Raw genomic sequence first — 19,632 nt, 5'->3', positions numbered from 1 at the left:
TCCTCTCTCCACCCCCTTTCCGCTGCTCCCCTTTCCGCCCAACAATCTAATCTCGAGCTATCGATCTTAATTACACCCCGAATATTCCTTTAAGTAGCGTTCAACGGTCACCTTCGTATCCGCGTATATTATTTCGTTTGGTCGAAGAAATAGCAGCGAGTTCCACCAAAGGGACAATGTCGTGAAAAATAATCATCTTCGCGGATTATCCATTTCTTGCACAGTCCCCATCGAGTTTCCCACACTCGATCTTCCAACGATCCGTCACGCTTTCGATGTACGTGTACGTATGCGTGTTCTACGTATGCCTGATCGGTAAAATCCGGTCTACCGAGCGACGCGACCACTCACCGGTCGACGTTAAACGCGATCCAACGCTTCGATTTCGATACGCGTATTTAACCTACCCTCGTATTTCGTGTTTCGTGTTTCGTGTTTCGTGTTTCGTGTTTCCAGATTCGTATTTCCACGTACGGTTAAGTATGCCGCGACGATCGATAAATGAAACACGATGAAACGCACACTGACCTTTCTGCTCCGATCCTGGCTTCGACGTTGCCGACTTGCAGCGAACCGAGTAGACGATGCCTTTGGAAAAGTCAAATTCACGAAGCACTTTAAACAACTGGCACTCTCTCGCGGTTTACATTCGCCATAAATTTTTACATCCTTACCGATGCTGTTTAATCTACTTACGCGAAAGGGACGAGTAACGGTAATCGGGAGTGAATAAGGACGTAGGGGGAACCAAGGATAACGTCGTCGATTACTAGCATCGCTCCGTAATTTCCACTTTTACGCCAATATCACACCGATAGTATCAGATTGCCTGCCAACAAAACGTACAGTCCTATGTACTATACATCCTATGCACCGGACACGCGGTGCGATCTACCATGTCCGACCCGAAGGACCAACGACGCGAATATCTTGATTGATCGTTGAAAATTCGCTATCGGCGTCACTGTTGCGCACATGTCATCGGTACGCACTGTCGATCACTGTCGCGTTCGAATCGCGTTCGAATCGCGTTGCAACGTATCCCGGAAGCTCTCGCGATTTCGTACGTCCTGGATCTGCCCCGTTTTCGTTTTCGTTCCGGGATTCGTGGAAAGAACGGAAACGTCGAGGCGAAAGTCGAGTTCGGTTTCGAGTTCCGTGGCACTCGCGTGGATAGGGAAAATAGCCGGTGGAGCAGTCCGATACGTCTGGCGAGCGTGTTGCGAGAGCAGGAAGCGTCCGAGAAGGGATCGGCCGAAAAATCCAAAGGATGCAACGCGGTAAACGTCCACGCTCGCTCTGAGCAGCCCGGCGGCTCGAATCTACCGCGCATCTGCGCCGCGCATTTCCTCCCTTCATTGGCTCGCCGACTGCTATTCTTCCCCCGCCATACCTCTCGCTGCGCTACAGGGGTTCTCTTCGCGCTCCACACCACCTTTCCTTCTACTACTATTTTATCGACTTTCTTTTCCTTGTTCTTCTTCCTATTTTCTTTCTCTTTTTTCTCTACTTTCTCTTTTTCTTCTTCCTTTTCTGCTTCTTTTTCTCCTTCCTTTTCTTTTTCACCGTAGCAAGAGAATCTACCTGTAATCGAATTGCCCGCAGTTCCCTGCACTCCAGCATCGGTGACACGTAAATCGGCTACTTTTCGTCCATCGTTTCGCCTATCGTTTCGCCTATCGTTTCGCCTTCTTTCCCATTTCCTCGAAAACTGGTAGCGCCGTCGCCAAACTCCGCGTCGAAATCTTAATTATCGCGTAATCGCGATTACGCTGTAATTTCTGCTTAACGTTTCACGCGCTCGAGCAACTTCCACGACCGTCGAATCAATGACCGTCGCGAATAACGCGAGAAAGGAGGCAGAAGAAATAACGTGGCAACTATTTCCGCGCCTATGCGATCCCTGGGATCGATCATCGCGTATCCTTTTCTTTTTTTCTTTCTTTTCTTTCTTTTCTTTCTTTTCCTTCTTTTCTTTCTTTTCTTTTTCGGACGAAGAAACTCGCAAAAAGCGAATGTATCCTCGAACGAGTTACAGAACCAGTGACTCGCGAAAGAACTATCGAGAAACGATTACCGATTCAACCAGTCTGCTCTGTTCACCGCGTGGTTATATAGCGAACGCTGTGATCGGTTAAACCGAATTATCTTTCCTCGATGATCTCTCGTTGTCGTCTCGGTATATCTCGATATACGAACCGAACGAGTATCGTATATTTCCGATAATCGCGTCTACTCGCTGAATCTCTATTAAACGGTGCAGTACAATTGTTAACTTTCCACGTTCGACACCCTTACCCGTCCGATTGCCAGTAACGTAATTACGAAGGAGGACTAAAAATAAAGGAATGCGGATAAACGGGCAAGTATATAAATAAAACGGGTATTAGGAAGGATGCGTCGTGGTCGCGATCGAATCGAGGTGAAAACATCTGCAAGGATTATCGCGACGATGTTGTATTTGCAACTAAAGATACACCGTTTTGCTCCGAAACGGTGCACGCTGGTTCAATTGATCTCGTTCTTTCTCGCATCTGCTTTGCGAGATTTGCGAATTATTTTCGATACTTGGTCCATGTAAAAAATGGCTGTTTAAAATCGTGAAAACGTTTAAGAGCCACACAGTGACGAAAGCGTGCGCGATGTATGCGTGAAACTGAAAAATGGCGTAATCCAGTGAACGAACTACTCGACCGTATGGAATACATCGTTGAACTTTTTCAATTTACGAGTTTCAACGTTGCAGCGTTGAAACAAATACACGGTATGTTTTGTTTCAAGTGTGCGCGTGTGCGAGTGTGCGAGTGCATAGAGATACGTTTGCCTTTCGTCCGTTGGTTCGCGGAGACGAGAAACATGTTCTCCGAACGAGCAAGGACAGCAATGTTCGAAAAGGAGTATAAGCGTTTGATCGTCCGCGTTCATTGTTTCTTCGTAAAGCATCAGCGTTTGAAACGTATCATTCGATTCGCGGATAATAAGTTATTATTACAGTTATCATTGGCCGCGCGATACGCGATACGAGATACGAGTACGCTGGAGTATAAGGCACCGATACTCGTCGCAAGATTCGCTCGACATGGTGTGCAACGAAGCAACTCCTCGTACTCTTCTTTCTTCCCCTTTACTTTCCCTTTACTGTTTTGCTTTCTATGAACCGGTCTTTACAGTTCTTATCCATGCCATTCGACTAACTCGCTACTTCGTAAACGGTCAGTCCATTTCCCTACATTTTCGATGCGAACTTCCTTCCAGATAAATAATTACATCATTTCTGGAACGATCGTGTTCTCCCTTCCGAAGGTATTCCTTTCGTACATCGTTCGTTTCATTTCCTCTCGTCGACGACGTCGCTCCCTAATGTCCGCAACGAATTTTCATCGATAGAAATATCATCGTTGCCATTTCTCCTACGTTATTCGAACACCGATCCTTAAATCTAATCTCCGACCAAGGAAAATAAGCAAAATTTCGGAATCACGGTTAAAGAAGATCGGCCATTACCTGGAAAAAGGAAAGTAATCGCGTGGTAATGAGGGTCAGAATCGTGAGCGACTCGTGGTAACGAGCCCGCAGCAGGATCGCTAACTTATTCGTCCGGCTCACCTTTTGCTTTCACGCTGATCAACGTTTGTCCTCCCCGATACGCTTTTTCTCCCTTTCTCCTTCAACGAAATTCGCGTTATCGATTGACTTGATCGCCGGTAGGCAGTAGCATGCTACCAAATGTCCTCGTAGAATCGAACGAATGGAGAACTGATCGGCAAATATGGTAAATTCTGCTCCTTCGACGACCACCGTTCGTTATTTCCCTTGATTTCCGATTGTCGTTCGCGAGAGCTGACACAGTTTCAAGAATTTACCAACATATACGTATTACTCGTATATTACGCGTATATAAAGTTGCCTCGACGTACGTATCGTACTGGAATCGACGTTGGCACGGGTTTAACCTTGCAACGACGAGAAACCTAGGATTAAAATATCAAACGACATGTTCGCGTGCGCGCGAACCACGATTTGCGGTTCGAACTAAACTCTACTGAAACTGGGCTATCTATATTTGCGGTAGAATCAGAAAAGGAAGCCCAATACTTGGCCCTTTTCTTTCTTCTCTTATTCGGCGTACGGCGGAAAGAAAGACAGAAAGGGAGAAGAGAAGGAAGGAGAAAAGCGAGCAAATGGAAGGGTAGAAAAATGAAAATAGATGGAAAAGATGGAAGGACTAAGCAGCTGATGAACGCGTTGGCAAAGAAAAAGTCGATTTAAAGGGCCAGCAGCGAGTTGTTGCGCGTTTGGAAACTACAGGAAGATTGGTATTCGAAGAAAACTAGCCGGCAGATGGCATACGTTGGTTGGGGCCTTAGCTACAGTCCTTTCGGTATTCTCGGCAGGAATGAGAAGGAGATGAGAGAAAGAGAGCGAGGAAGAGAGGCAGAAGAGGTCTACTACCACGATCCCCCTTGCCCTCTTAGGAACGTTACGCAGAGGCGCGTGCGCGATCGGTTATTCGATTTTATTTCCGATTGCTTTCGCGATCGCGATAATACCGCGCTCCATCGTTTGCGCGCGCATATCTAATATAGATATAGGGAAAGGAAAGGAAGTAGACGGTGCAAGTAAACGGGACGAAAGGTGATACGACATCGCTTATCGGAATCATCTCCGTCGCTTTCGACGATCGGACGAATCGAGATTTTTGACAAAGTAACGAGATCGCGAAGGAGATCGGATCCGCTCTCCTCGTGTCTCTTCGAAGAGCAGGTGCGCCATGCATCACGAAAAACCAGTCTTTTTCTTATTGATCCTGCTTCTGCCCTTTGGACCGTTACCAATCCCACCTGCCGATCACGTGGTTTCCCCCGTCCGCTCCGTTCACTCGATTTACCTTTTCATATAGCACGTTCTATACGAAAAATCTATGCCTTTTCTCCCCCGTACCACACTCCGTATAATTCCGAGTATCCACGTTTGTCCGAGTATTATCGCGAAATATTATCGCGAAATATTATCGCGACTGCCGTGATCTATCAGAGGAGCGGGGATGCGCGTAACTACGTACGCACCCAAGTACGTCGAGAAAGATCGCGATTATCCGAAAGGCAGAAGTTGATCGTAACTGAGCGATCCGTGGGCGTTCCGTGGCAATTTGTAATCCAATATGATCAACCGAGTAAATGCACCGAAGCCGCATACGTACGCGTCCAAGTTTTTTGCAAGCTGCCCGATTGAAGACCACCTGTCGGTGTTATACGTTGCTCCATGACAATTTGCCGTGCATCGTGCACCGGAGAAAGCAACGTCTACACGCGACAACGGCCTACGCGGGATCGTTGCATATCAGCCTCGTTAAAAGTAATTCGGCGCATATCGCGTCTCGATCCAGTCTCAAAAATGCCTCGCTTATCTCTATCTTTGCCAAAGTAAGCAAAAACGCCCTTCAAACGAAAACTTAACTTATACTCGATCGCCGCGCATCCACGATTATAGCTTTCCTTCGCGTATATTCTATCCGTCGAACAAATTCTAAGAAACGTTGTACAAAATATTACGATTAAACGGTTTTTGCTCGAACAAAACCAGCGCGAATCGGTTAGACAAATGAACAAACGATTGTATCGTGTGAGTCCGTCGTGTCCTTGATTCGACGAAACAGCTCACAGGGAGAGTGCAAGTCTTTAGGGTCATCGATTTAGTTGAAACTCTGCAGATTTGTAGATTACGTCCTGCAGTTCAAAAAAATATACCATCATAGCCGCAACAACTCAATAGTTTTTAAGATATTTACGATTAAAGTCTTATTACTCCGCCTAATTACACGTTTCATTTCAAGAAATTTTTAAGTTTGGTTGCAGTGTAACAGCGAAAGTCGAGATTTCCCATGCTGGGGGACCGGTGTTCGATTCCCGTCCATACATGTGTATATATATTAAGGGTTTTGTTTGGTACATTTTTTTCAATCTATTTTTTATTTTGTATTCATTTTTCGCCTATGAAAATATTGTAAATAAATAATTGTAAATAAAATTTGTGAATAAAAAAATTTATTTTTTACTCCTTCTTATGCTAGTATATATTTATTACACAATATTAAGAATATTATGCAAAGAAAAACACTTTTCTATAGCAATCTTATTTACTACAGAAAGAGAACGAAAGTATAAATAATCATTAGATACAGGAAATACAAAACCTATCGCTCATACAAGTATTAATTATTAAATTAAACATTATACAGTATTAATATAGGAATTATAGTATAGGAATGTTGCTATAATTACAACTTTGCTGTGCTACTATAAATGTTCATGAATTAATTACAAAAACTTGGCAATTTGTTAATTTTCTATTGTCGAATTGATTTCTATTATCCAGTTGGAATACAAATTTTACCGCCTGCGATCAGCGCCATCTATGATTTGGGCTCAAAAATCAAGAAAGTGATAGGAATATAGAATAGGCAAGGAGGTCGTCGAAGAGCTGATCACGTGGTAGACAAGGACAGAGAGGGGATAGAAAAGGATAGAATGGCTCCGGCAGTGAAGAATTATTAATTACTCAATTTCCGTAAACAATTTGTCAACTTTTATAATTTCGTTGCAAAGCTGGAACTTCAGGCTACATTCCTATATAATATTCGTAAAGAATTTGGCTCTAAATTGTTAGTTATTAATTTTTGTTTTATGGCGTCTATGATTTCGTAACGGCGACCATCGCGACCTTCCGTGCAAATATTTATTACTAAACGAAACTAGAAGCAAAATGTGATCAAAAGTTATATGAGAAGATTCGCAAGGACATTGTCTTTCTAACGAGTGCATAAAGTTTCATAAATTAATTGCGTAGAGGATAGTAATTAATGAAAAACCAATGGCGTCTTCGACAATTTTCGACAACAATTCAAACACTGCGCAGAACAATTATTAATAATAAATTAATTAGGGACAAATTTATATGGAAAGATATATGTGAAAGTTCGTGAAGGATCTGGCTTTACGATGCAATTATAAAAGTTCATAAATTAATCACAGATATTGAGTAATTAGTGAATTTTCCACTGCCGATTTGATTCATTAAAATATATGCGGAGCACATAACCAGAGTTAGTAAACTGACATCAGGGCCATCTATGATTTTAGACTCGAAGCTCGAGTTCCGCAACGAGAGCATAGATCGCTCTGATGTCAGTTTACTAACTCTGGTTATGTGCTCCGCATATATTTTAATGAATCAAATCGGCAGTGGAAAATTCACTAATTACTCAATATCTGTGATTAATTTATGAACTTTTATAATTGCATCGTAAAGCCAGATCCTTCACGAACTTTCACATATATCTTTCCATATAAATTTGTCCCTAATTAATTTATTATTAGTAATTGTTCTGCGCAGTGTTTGAATTGTTGTCGAAAATTGTCGAAGACGCCATTGGTTTTGCATTAATTACTATCCTTTACGCAATTAATTTATGAAACTTTAAGCACTCGTTAGAAAGACAATGTCCTCGCGAATCTTCTCATATAACTTTTGATCACATTTTGATTCTAGTTTCGTTGAGTATTAAATATTTTCACGGAAGATCGTAATGGTCGCCGTTACGAAATCATAGACGCCATAAAACAAAAATTAATAACTAACAATTTAGAACCAAATTCTTTACGAATATTATATAGGAATGTAGCCTGAAGTTCCAGCTTTGCAACGAAATTATAAAAGTTGACAAATTGTTCACGGAAATTGAGTAATTAATAATTTTTCACTGCCGGGGCCATTCTATCCTTTTCTATCCCCACCCTGTCCTTGTCTACCACGTGACCAGCACATAGACGACCTCCTTGCCTATTCTATATTCCTATCACTTTCTTGCTTTCTGAGCCCAAATCATAGATGGCGCTGATCGCAGGCGGTAAAATTTGTATTCCAACTGGATAATAGAAATCAATTCGACAATAGAAAATTAACAAATTGCCAAGTTTTTGTAATTAATTCATGAACATTTATAATAGCACAGCAAAATTGCAGTTATAGGCAACATTCTTATACGACGTTTAATTTAATAATTAATACTTACATGAGCGATAGGTTTTGTATTTCATATAGTACATAAGATTGCTATAGAAAAGTGTTTTTCTTGGATAATATTCTTATTATTTCGTAATAAATATATACTAGCATAAGAAGGAGTAAAAAATAAATTTTTTTATTCACAAATTTTATTTACAATTATTTATGTACAATATTTTCATAGGCGAGAAATGAATACAAAATAAAAAATAGAATGAAAAAAAAGGTGCAAACTATGAACGGGAATCGAACTCCCGATCATACAGCATAACAATTCTCGACTGTCGCCGTTAAACCACGACTGCACTTGAAAACTATTGGAAATAAATCTAAAATTAAAGAAGTAATAAAACTTTAATCGTAAATATCTCAAAAACTATTGAATAGTTGTGGCTATAATGATATATTTTCTTGAACTGCATGATGATATCTACAAACCTGCAAAGTTTCAACTAAATCGGTGACCCAAAGGACTTGCATTCTCCTTGTAAGTTTCGCGTTGCTTTGTTCCTGCAATCCCTCGCTACGTGTCCTGTTCTGTTAGAATTGTAACATTTCTGGCTATGTGTCTCATATGCGATTGCATTATCTGGTTCTTCCTTGTCTTCGATTCTTGCTTTTTCTGCTATTAACCTTACAGTCAAATTCTCCAACGTCTTCTCCTTTTCGCTGATAGACTCCTATGCAGTCATGTACAGTTGTGGTATACTCTTGTGGTAAGGTAGCTAAAATTTTCATCATTAATGTATCCTCATCTACGATAGTGTCCAGTATAGTTTAGTGTTCTTGTCAAATGAACAGTTGTAAAATTACTGCAGCGGGTTACATATTTGCTGTTGGTTATCTCACTGCAAAATTACATTGAGCTCCTCCTATATTTCATAGGCAGTCTCGCAAGTGATTATATGCATTAGTAAATTCTTTTCACTGGACATTACAATGAATTTCTTTACCTTGGCACCTTTTAATATCCATCGAACTTCTCCATTTTCTTCATATACTTTAGCTTCATCTTTCTGAAACTTAAAACATTAATGCTGGTCATTAACTTTGAACACTGCTATCAATATTTATTCAGATCAGGAACACAACGTACCTTTCAGACTCACTGTGTTCCCAATATCTTGTTTTTACAAGAGAACATCACCTGAAGGAATTTTATTTTCTTTTTATCTGTCAAACCCATCTTCCTTCCCAAGTCTTTATTTCACCAACAAATATTTCTGTCCTGCGTGTCATATGGCTAGCCGACCTAGAATCCAATAGACATATTATTACTGCTTCAATCTTGTCTTGCCATAAAAAATAATTCTTGGCATCTAATGGCTCTATGCTGGTGATATTCCACGAGCCCAATATTTTCCTTCTGTTACACATGCCTGTTTATTTCAACAGAGTATTGCCTTTTTACAACCAGACTCTGCAACCACTAATAAAAGTTAGAAAAACAATGGCTTATATCTTACGCTATTTATTTACAACTTGAGGTTATGTTAATACAAAAACTTACATTTTTTTGCGCAATGCAGGCCTCCACCTCCATGGACACACAATGCTTCCCGTATCTTTTTGCAATTTTTCTCTCATTTCCCATGTACTCTTCTGATCCGAAGGACTTGCACTCTCCTTGTGAGCCAAGTGGTCCACGATGGCATGTAATAACTCGGTTATGTACGCGACGTGCCAATACCAGTTCGCTCGAAATGAAAACAAATAAACAAGCCGTCGATGTTTCGATGACGGATATCGCTTTACGTCCCTATTCTGTGCATCGAAAACGTCGGAAAGAACAAAAAAGAGAAACACAAGCTCCATGATTATTGGACCAGTACCTTATTTATTTTAATAACTTTCCCGCTTTTTCTCATTTATCTCGCTATAGAACGCATAATCGCGAAATTTACGATATTAGTAAACGTTTCGCGGAACGTTTCTTCCACGAATAAGCTTTGCCAGCGTTTATTTTAACGTGATCAAAGATAGTTGTATTTTTCTGTTTCCCTTTTTCTTTTCTAAATCCGTCGCCTTGTAAAATATTAAGTCGAATTCGTACAAGTATAACTGGAGCAAACAATGCGACGATGTATGACGTAAACGAATGCGGACAATTGCAGTCACGCAAACTAGATAAGAGTACGATTACGAAGGGTTGTGACAAATTTCAAGACATCGTGACACGAGTGCAAATTCTCGCATGTTTCGCATTCCATTCACGGAATAAAATTAACCATCCAGTGAGATAAATAATCGGAGTTAATCGGATAATAAACCGACTCGAAGATAACGCGTATGATACGATACGATTGCACGATATTGATGCATCATATAACCAGTCTAATTAGTCAACAACTTTATTTTAATATCACACAATTATTGTTCGCTATCGATTTAGCGAAAAGGGATACTAGTTACAAAATATAACAATGTTTCACAGTAAGGAAGCACGAAATACAAAATGCAATTTTCGATTGTTTCACAGTTCGACAAACTACTTGGCACATTTTCGGATAAAAGGTATATAAAATTTCACGGTGACGCATACGTGTAAGCGTATGATCGTTCATTTGTACTTATATTCGAGCCATTCCCTTAACCGAATAAAAGACTTTTATGTACACTTTACAATAAATCATCTTCATCGTCCGTATATTCGCATTCCTCTATAATTTCGTTGTCGTGTTCCCGCGACTCGTCGTCGGACAAATGCGATTCACCTTCCATAAACTTGGCAAACCTAAAATCACGCGTGTTAAATTACGCTTCATTTGCGGCTTGACATATTAGACTTACTCTTCGAACACGCGCGCACACACACACACGCGCGCGCAAACTTTTATCTAAATACGTATATAATATAAAAACCTTATCGGATCTTTTAATTTTAATATCGTTTCCCATGGATTACATTTAGGACTAGCGCAATATTCTTTTAGCTCGGTTATCGCTTTTTTAGTTTCTCGTATTCCTTCTTTACGATATTCGTCTTCTGTTAATAACTTTCTTCTTTCGGGGAACAGGTTCTTCCTGATTTCGAACAGGTGTACACATGTAACATACGTTCTTGCTTTTCTAAACGATAATACTAGTGCTGTCGTTACTATTATTCCATTACTATCGTTCTTACTATCGTTACTTTGACTAAAAACCGATATTTTCAAAAATTCCCATCCACGATTATAAATGCCAATGGATAAGCGTTAACAATTGCAAAACTAAAAATACCGATCCGCAGTGAGAAACAAACGATAAAATTGAAAAGTACTATGTGCACATTTTTGCGAACATTGAAAAGCAAAAAGCGTCAACGGGTCACGGAAAAAGGCTTAACAACGCTGGGTAACGTCCAACAACTTGACTTACCAGTATCTTCGCCCTTTTTGAATTATTACAATGGGAAAATTATAAAGTAGGATAATTAAGATACAACAAAAAGATGATGCTTCACGAAAATAACTGCTATGATACATGGTAATCAGTCCTCCTATCTAAATAAATGAAAAGAAAAAAACAAAAAAATGCATTAAATGGGAATAATGAAATGATATATATATAAATTTTCTTTTCTTTCTTTCACAAAAGTTTTGAATCGTTACTTTTCATCAGAAGCTCGTTATTGTACAGACCTGTAGAGACCATTCGATAAGTTTTTTCGTTCTAACATTTGTAACTGGGCCAAACCGATAACAAATGACGAAACTGATGCAAGACGTTAGTAAAATGTACCATGTCACCCATTCCCTGTATTGTATCACGATTAGTTGAATATTTTCCCATAACATTTGGATTAGATAAAAACTCATTGTCCAACCAGTAGCAACCACCAAGTACATCATTTTACCCTTGAATCGTATGCGTTAATTAATTTCAGATAAATAAACATCGCGAAACACGCGTGAACGAAACGTATATAAACACCATTTACCCTCAACAAAAATTTGCTAAAGAAGTATACTAGTATTATAACCGACGTAGTGATTCCAAGCATTATACAGACCAAATAATAAAACAAGGAATTTCCGCTGAGTTTGCGAGCGCTCCAATATATTGTAGCGCCCAGCAGCATTAATGTTAATGCTGAGATGTCCACACCTATTTACAAGAATGTAAAACGTTCGAGTGTTTTACATTTATAGAGTAAATCACCTTTTTACTTTATTCAACTCACGTGTTTCTGTCATACTCATTGTGTATTTGGGCAAATTAAGAGGGTATACGTGTACACCGATGCATACATCTTCGAATGGACTTATTTTCAATTTGTTATCTTTTTTTGTGTTAAATAGATTAATGCTCCAAGACCGTTGATTATCGTCGTGCTTTTTCCTAACTTCTTCAGGAGTTTTACCATTGTAAAGATCATAATTATCTATATTTATATTTAAGTGCATCTATAATGTAACAAGACACATATGGATGTAACACCATGCAGAAGTCTATGTGTTACGCATGAATTTCAAACTGTTATTTCTTACTGTTAAACTTCTCCACATATGTATCAGATACTTCAAGTTGGCGCTATGACAGAAGATTTGCAACCCAGGTTTGTCATTCTCGACGACATCTCCTGGCTTTAAAAAATGTACTAGAAAAGATGCAGGTAAAGAAAATGAAAGAAACACGTTAAACTTAATAAATGTCACTGTAAAATTTATTTTCGTGACAGAAGAATGAAATATATTTTCAGGATCAATATATATTTCACAATGCTAAACAAAACAGATGGAAAGTATAAATATTTTCATGTATAAAAATAAAACAAGGTCGACTCGTTCACCGTGTAACGTATTACGAATACCTGAATATTCTAACCAGAAATAAGTGACTAAAATAAGCTTTCTTCTTCCCATTTCTGACCATATTCTCTATCGATATAACCGACAACGATAAAATCTCTGTTAAAATTTGAGATGTACGATATAGGTTAGTTCGACTTACCTGTGTCTCTAGTCGTTGCGAATCCTGTATAAAAATAATTACAGATAAATAAAAGAGTAATAACGTTTAACGGTTCGATTATTCTATTGGCCATTTTATTAATCGTGCAAAAATTAATAGCACGTTTTATCGTGAACCCACGTGTTCTATAGACGACATGGCAACATTGTGAATTTAGCATTTGATCGTTTGAAATGTCAAAATCGACACAACCGAATCTCGATAGTAGTAACTTAAATATCGATATTATTCTATCGGATTTCACATCGTGAAATTGAAAATAGCGCGAGTTTTATGGTTGGAAATGTCGAAATATAATACCTGCGAAGAGAGTTAATGATTGAATTCAAGTATCTTTTACCAAATTTAAATGAGTCAATTTATCACGATACAAGGTATATATTTTAGTAATATCGCGTTTGCCACAATTACAACCTATACGTTCATTTCAGTAAATTGTACAAAAAAAAGGATTGATTATTACATTTATTTACATTGATTTCAGTTGGACAATGTGGAAATCAAATTGGCTCAACATTTTGGCCTCTGGCTTTACACGAATACGGCATACAAACAACGAATACTGGGATGAATTTACTTAAAACGCAACGAAATCGTATTAAAAATATGAACGATTTATCCGCTGCGTTTGACAGTTTCTTTACTATACCTGATAATTTGCAGAATTCATGCTTCAAGAGTATAACTGATCTAAAAGATGCTAAAGTCAAAGCAAGGGTATGTACAATACATATATATATTCTTTCTTAACCCTTTTGTAAAGCATTTACACAAGTATTGAACAATACAAATACTCGAGCAGATTTATATTATTAATTTCTTGGTATATAGGCAATTCTAATAGATATGGAAGATAGCGTAGTAGCTGGATTAAGAAGAGGTCCCATATGTGATTTATTCGATCAAACTTGTGTCGTAACAAATTATCCAGGATCTGCAAATAATTGGTATCAGTACATTGCTTGTTTAATTGTCATGATAGATTACTTTTGTAGATGAAAAGTAACTGTAGCAGGTGTAATTTATAGGGCTGTGGGTTATTATACTCACGGGACAGAATATTATGAAAAATTGGAAGATACTATAAGACGTATGGTAGAGAAATGTTCTAAGCTACATGGTTTTCTAATTATGCATTCTCTCGGAGGTGGTACCGGTTCTGGATTAGGAACAGCTGTTTTAAAGTTGTTGGCCAATAATTATCCTACCATAGATAGGTAACATTTTTAGAACATCAGTTTCGAGATCGCATTGTGCTTTAATAACATCTAAGAACATTAATCCATATTATTATAGTTATCGTTATTTTTGTTGGAACTTATTAGTAGTATCATTTACTTTGTAATAGTTTCTACTATTGTTATTATCGTAGGTTAGTATCTTGCATATATCCGATCGTGGTGCAAGATGTTGTTACAGCTCCTTATAACATGTTATTAGCAACACGAGAACTTATAGAATACGCGACATGTGTATTTCCTATTGAAAATGAATCACTTTTGGATATATGCAATGCTGAATTAAGAAAGAGGGAAAACATGGATCAGATAAACTATAACATCTCGTGTAAACCATTTCAAGATATGAACAGTATCGTTGCAAATATGCTTCTTCATTTAACTAGGTAATTACAATAGCTCAACAAATCTTATTAAATAATATTGCATATTTCGAGCATACAGGTGTTTTTCAGCGGATCAAGATTTCCTGGTAATTTAAATATGGACATGAATGAAATAGCAACGAATCTCATAGCATATCCAAAGTTACATTACATATTTAGCAGCTTTAGTCCATTGGCGTTATCTGCACCAACGATGTGCAGCATGCAAGGAACAAAGTATGTATTAACATCCGATATCGTCGCAGAAACCTACCAAACGTTATTTACATTCTAATTTTTCTTTTCTTTTTTAAGGCTACTAGATGATCTATTTACCAATGCATGGTCGCGAAAGAATCAATTAATTAAAGTAGACCCGTTACAATCAGGTTCTACAATTTTAAGCGCCGCACACATTACCAGAGGAAATTGTTCTGTAAACGATTTAAAACGAAACATCGAGAGGTATACGTTTCGTGTATTCCGTGAACGATTGAATTTATCCACGTGTGTTAGTAATCTTTTCGCGTGATCGAATGTAACGCTATGTTTCGGTTCTTAGATTTCGGAAAAAAGTTTCGTTCACGGGATGGAGCAGCGAGGCGATGAAAGTAGGTTTGTGTTCTGTACCTCCAGCCGGACATTCAACCTCCTTGCTGTGTCTTTTAAATTCTTCTGCGATGACATCGTTATTCGAAAATATAATAAAACAGTTTAGCAGGCTGTATAAGAGAAAGGTAATGTCGAGACGTATATGATGTGCGTGACGCGCATACACTAGCACACAGGATGGATCTTGCGAAATTAGAAATAGATCATAGATGGATCATAGGTGGTCAAAGTCGTAATTTATTCGATATTTTCTGAAAGTTACTGAAAGGTATAACGTTTAAAGGGAAAATAGAAGAAAAAAGAATGAAAAATGAATAGATCACGACTGAGACGTTATGGTTTGATCCGTAACATGTAACTTTAGTACATAAAGCTTTTTCAACTATCTAGAAATAAGGAAGATAATCGAATTGAAAATTGTACGAAAACTTTTACACGTTTATGTTGCAGGCACATGTATATCATTATACGCAAGTACGTGGTTTCGAAGAAACGCATTTCATGGATAGTAAAGAGATAATTTCAAACCTGATTATGCAATACGCAGAATTACAAAATGAAAATGAAAAGAGTATCCCCCGATTACAGATCGTTTAAAATTTTCGATTAAACGATTTTATTTATTAATCTCAGCTATACATTAACAACCGGAACATAACGGTGTAAGAATAAGATATCTATCGACAAGAACGAAATTACGTTACTCGAATGGAATCGAGGGTTATTTGGGGGAATTTGCATCGATAAATTTGGAAATTTGAAATATTTAGTACGCTATACCACGACATACGTAAAAGGATATTAAAAGTTGAAAATCGCTGAATGACCAACCGTCTTTGGATATATCGATATACGTAACGTTAACCCGTACGGATAGAATGCTTTAGCTAGCCGGTATTTGTGGCAAACCAAACTCGTCGACCAGAACGCCGTCCTAGAAGGAAAAGATTGTCTTTTAACGTAAATCATGGAAATTGTTATCCGATATTCCATCGATAAAAAGTTAATGAGAGGTGTTTTTAATCTAACATAAGGAATGTAGAATTATTATAAGTTATCGATACAAACCTTATTTCTAACAGAGCTAGTACCAGGTTCTTTGTCAGGTGCACTAGGCGCCTTGATAGCATCGTCCAAATAACTAGTGTCTTCGTCGATGGCTAAATCATCTCCAAGAGCTTCCAATTCGGCTGCTAATTCATCCTCGTCTACATCCGGCATACCGTAACTGCGACCCATCGCTTCTTGCACTTCGTCGGCTTGTTCCAGCATGTCGGCCAAGTCGTCTTGAAGATCCTAGACAAAGTATCAACGCACCGTTGTAAAAAGAAAAAGAAAAAGAAAAAGAAAAAGAAAAAAAAGTATGAAGGAAAAAGACGACCGTAGAAGAACGTGACTCGAAAGATACCTCGATCTGATCTATATTGATGTTTTTAAATTCTTTCTGCATTTGTTTAACTCCTTCCTTCATAGCAACCACAGTCGCTTGAGTATCCTTTAATGTTTGAGTGGCAAAATTCGCTTGTTCCATGTTAAAAGCCTGTTGGCGTAAGTTATCCACCTGTGCCTCGTACATTTTACGCTGTTTTAGAATGCGCATTGCTTTGGCTTTAACCGCATTCTTTGCAGGGCCTTCTCTCATTTTAACCATTTGATCTTTATATTTCTTTAATTCCGCATCTAATTTTGCTATTTTTTTCTCCGCGGAGTCTGCCCTGCTATCAACCTTTTAACACGATAGCGTTAATTACGTTTTACACGTATATACATAAGTGGATAGAGTAATACATAACCTCTTGGATGGTAGAAGGAAAGTTGATATTTACCCCGGCGATACAATCAGTGATACTCGGCGACGGTTCCTTGGCTTTGGGCCGACCAAAGAGTCTATTCATCTTGCCGAAAGAGACGTAACAACGTAAAATACGTTAATCTCCTTCCCTTTTAGTAAAAACGTTTGCGTTCCTTGTTCGTTACTCAAGTTCACTCGAAATGTCAAGTTTGACTGATTCACGCAGTTGCTTGCTCCATCTATAGTCATCACGTAGAACACTTATCAATTACTCGAATAATTTTACGCGGGATTTCGATATTTTTTCATTAATGCGAAGTAGAAAGAAATTGAATCGATTTCACCGTTGATCTCGGTACCGTTATATAACGTAACAAGGTGTTATCGATCAGAAAAAGAAATTCGTAAACATTTATTCGTGCGAACGAGTGTAGATGTTTCAGCTGATCGAAAAGCGGAAACGGACTTGTTCGACGCAAAGAAGAGTAAAAGAATTCGAAGCGCGTGGCTCAAGTTATCGTTAGACGCGTTTAAAGAAACTTGGGATAATGGCGTAAACTCGGTCGGTAGGTAACCGTAGGTAGGGGTATACGTTGGAGCGGAAGATAGTGGACGAAAAGAAGGAACGGGGCGCTTGCGTCGCGTAGATATTTGAAAATCACGTGGAACCGCGGCAGCTCGAGAAGTCTAGTGCTTAAAGTACAATGCGAAGGGGAGGATAACGAATGAGAAAGGGTCGAATGAACGATGACGGTGGTGGTAAGGTTCACTGGTAGTGACGATGACGACGTCGACGACGGCGACGGAGGTGACGGTGATGGTGGTGATGGTGGTGATGGTGGTGATGGTGGTGGTGGTGGTGGTAGTGGCGGTGGTGGTGGTAGCTGCGGCGGTGGCGGCGGTGGTGGCGGTGGTAGTGGTGGTGACGATGACGGTGACGGCGGCGGTGGCGGTAGCAGGCGGCGGTGGCGGCGGCGGTTGGAAGCGAAACGGTAACGCGCGTGCGTGAGCGACGTCGCCGCGCGACGCAGCAGCGACGTAGCGACGACGACGTCGACGAGGACGAGAACGAGGACGAAGCGGCGGCCGAAGATCGCCGAGCGGACGGCTACGCGGAGAGACTCTACGGCTGGCATGGTGGTGTGGGCCGTAGCACGGCCACAGTGTTCGAAAAGTCGGCAGCACGCACGAATCGTGTTACGCGCGACGCAGAGCGACGAAGCTGCGTGGACGAATCGCGGTCGCCTGGCCACCGATCGAGTGCTCCGTCGAGCGCAGCGAAGAAACGCGAACAAGCAGCCGGCTGTCCGATTACGGATCGATCGAATCTACTACGAGGGCCGGAGAACTCGAGACTCTGTTGGCGAATCGACAGCTACGACGTATCGTACTAAAAATCGTGGCACGTGAACGAACAGGAGCAGTGCGGTGGGCAAACGATAAATCGCGAGTGGTCATAGTACGCGAGTTGCCAATGAGAAGCAGCGCTAGGTGGAACGAAGACAAGCCGAGACGGTAAGTTCGGCGGATATCGGAGAGGACGCGCAAAGTCATCGTCGGAGATGGAAAACGGCGAGAGGGTTTATACGGTAGCCTAGAGAGAAGAATGGTAACCGGTGGTGCGATAGTGTGGTAGGAGATTTTCCGGACCGGAGAGGAGCGGATGGGTAGAAGTCGGGTGAATTTGGCTGGCGCGCGATAGAGAGTGGTGGTCGTAGGAGGACCGAGGGATCCGAGGTTGCTCGCGGCGACTGGATCGATCGGCCGCGGGCGATCGGTAATCGGGAAACGGGTGGCGATTAACGAGAACGCGAGTGTCGAAGAGAGGATGACGGTGGATTTCGACGCGGACCAGAAACGGTCCCGGATCCCTATTTTCGTGGAGATTGCCTAGTTCGGTGGCGAAGCAAACGTGCAGTAGAGTGGCGTTGGTTGCGCGGTGCCGCGTACGCTACGCAACGACCAACGACGATCCCGGCCTCGTTTCGCGTAGTACGTGCGGTATGTGTGTCTGCGTGCGTGCGTGCGCGTGTGTGCATGCGTGTGTACGAGTTGGTGCGTGCGTGAAACGCGACTGAAGGAATCGACGAATAGTCGCGCTACCAGACGAAAGGTCGCGTTGTCTCGCGCGTGTACTCGCGAGAATTCCAAGTAGCTCGGCGTATATTCGTCAAGGGGGGTAAATTATGTTGACAAAACAGCGAGCGAGTAATACCGGAAAGAGACGTTAGACCATTGGACGAACCGTTTGAACGATACGGTAGCTCGACGTCGAACGACGATGGTCATCGAGCGAGCGAGCGAACGGGCGGTCGTTCGATAACCGAGAGAATGCTCTACGGAAACAAAGTCGCTGCCGAATAACACCACCGTGGCGCGTCTTTCCCTTGTTACAATCGGTCCCAACCTTATCGATGGATTATCGTGTCCGAAACGAGAAAAAGGAACAGGCAGAGTGTGCGTGTATGTGTGTGTATAGAAGGAAGAGAGAGCAAGAGAGAAAGAGAGAAAGAGGGAGGAAGAAACAGAATACGCGTTAGGTCACGAAAGAACGTGCGATCGAAGCGCGTTGAAAGGAGGGAGGAACGTCGAGGAAAAGGGAACG

The 19,632-nt window shown here is 40.4% G+C and overlaps 3 protein-coding genes across 4 annotated transcripts; 1 reads left to right on the top strand and 2 right to left on the bottom strand.

Moving 5' to 3' along the window:
- Positions 1-10,568: 10,568 nt before the first annotated feature.
- Positions 10,569-13,150, bottom strand: Nemp (Nuclear envelope integral membrane protein). Of its 2 annotated transcripts, none has more exons than XM_017896789.1 (8): positions 13,000-13,150; positions 12,537-12,646; positions 12,230-12,452; positions 11,987-12,153; positions 11,688-11,903; positions 11,425-11,549; positions 10,927-11,202; positions 10,569-10,798 (listed from the first exon to the last, which is right to left on the bottom strand). In XM_017896789.1, the coding sequence occupies exons 1-8, from the start codon at positions 13,091-13,093 to the stop codon at positions 10,684-10,686; spliced, it is 1,326 nt and encodes a 441-aa protein (XP_017752278.1). In that variant the 5' UTR covers positions 13,094-13,150; the 3' UTR covers positions 10,569-10,683. The 2 variants fall into 2 exon arrangements, with proteins under 2 accessions (XP_017752278.1, XP_017752279.1); XM_017896790.1 differs by having other exon boundaries at positions 10,927-11,088.
- Positions 13,151-13,303: 153 nt separating this feature from the next.
- LOC108545270 (tubulin epsilon chain) lies at positions 13,304-16,042 on the top strand. The gene is made up of 9 exons (XM_017896798.1): positions 13,304-13,394; positions 13,505-13,737; positions 13,852-13,967; positions 14,049-14,237; positions 14,393-14,644; positions 14,714-14,860; positions 14,939-15,088; positions 15,186-15,360; positions 15,686-16,042. Exons 1-9 carry the CDS (start codon positions 13,370-13,372, stop codon positions 15,830-15,832), a joined length of 1,434 nt encoding a protein of 477 aa, XP_017752287.1. The 5' UTR covers positions 13,304-13,369; the 3' UTR covers positions 15,833-16,042.
- On the bottom strand, positions 15,145-17,845 carry Vps60 (vacuolar protein sorting 60). The gene is made up of 4 exons (XM_017896797.1): positions 17,062-17,845; positions 16,644-16,961; positions 16,304-16,531; positions 15,145-16,169 (listed from the first exon to the last, which is right to left on the bottom strand). Exons 1-4 carry the CDS (start codon positions 17,128-17,130, stop codon positions 16,119-16,121), a joined length of 666 nt encoding a protein of 221 aa, XP_017752286.1. The 5' UTR covers positions 17,131-17,845; the 3' UTR covers positions 15,145-16,118.
- Between the last annotated feature and the right edge of the window lie 1,787 nt (positions 17,846-19,632).

The sequence above is a fragment of the Eufriesea mexicana genome, unplaced genomic scaffold (assembly GCF_001483705.2).
Source record: "Eufriesea mexicana isolate 0111107269 unplaced genomic scaffold, ASM148370v2 scaffold385, whole genome shotgun sequence".
NCBI classification, from domain to species: Eukaryota; Metazoa; Arthropoda; class Insecta; order Hymenoptera; family Apidae; genus Eufriesea; species Eufriesea mexicana.
The sequence above is the reverse complement of the archived record's forward strand: the minus strand, read 5'-3'. Positions and strand labels throughout refer to the sequence as shown.

Excerpts from the sequence above, each read along its gene's own strand:
- Nemp (XM_017896789.1), bottom strand. The coding sequence starts at position 13,093 with ATGGCCAATAGAATAATCGAACCGTTAAACGTTATTACTCTTTTATTT. Across the intron at positions 12,154-12,229 it reads AATGAGTATGACAGAAACAC|GTGTGGACATCTCAGCATTA; the intron begins GTGAGTTGAATA and ends TCTTGTAAATAG. Across the intron at positions 11,904-11,986 it reads TTAGCAAATTTTTGTTGAGG|GGTAAAATGATGTACTTGGT; the intron begins GTAAATGGTGTT and ends ATACGATTCAAG.
- LOC108545270 (XM_017896798.1), top strand. The coding sequence starts at position 13,370 with ATGAGTCAATTTATCACGATACAAG. Across the intron at positions 14,238-14,392 it reads AATTATCCTACCATAGATAG|GTTAGTATCTTGCATATATC; the intron begins GTAACATTTTTA and ends TTATTATCGTAG. Across the intron at positions 15,361-15,685 it reads GCAGGCTGTATAAGAGAAAG|GCACATGTATATCATTATAC; the intron begins GTAATGTCGAGA and ends TTTATGTTGCAG.
- Vps60 (XM_017896797.1), bottom strand. The coding sequence starts at position 17,130 with ATGAATAGACTCTTTGGTCGGCCCAAAGCCAAGGAACCGTCGCCGAGT. Across the intron at positions 16,532-16,643 it reads TCAATATAGATCAGATCGAG|GATCTTCAAGACGACTTGGC; the intron begins GTATCTTTCGAG and ends TACTTTGTCTAG. Across the intron at positions 16,170-16,303 it reads CTAGCTCTGTTAGAAATAAG|GACGGCGTTCTGGTCGACGA; the intron begins GTTTGTATCGAT and ends TTTTCCTTCTAG.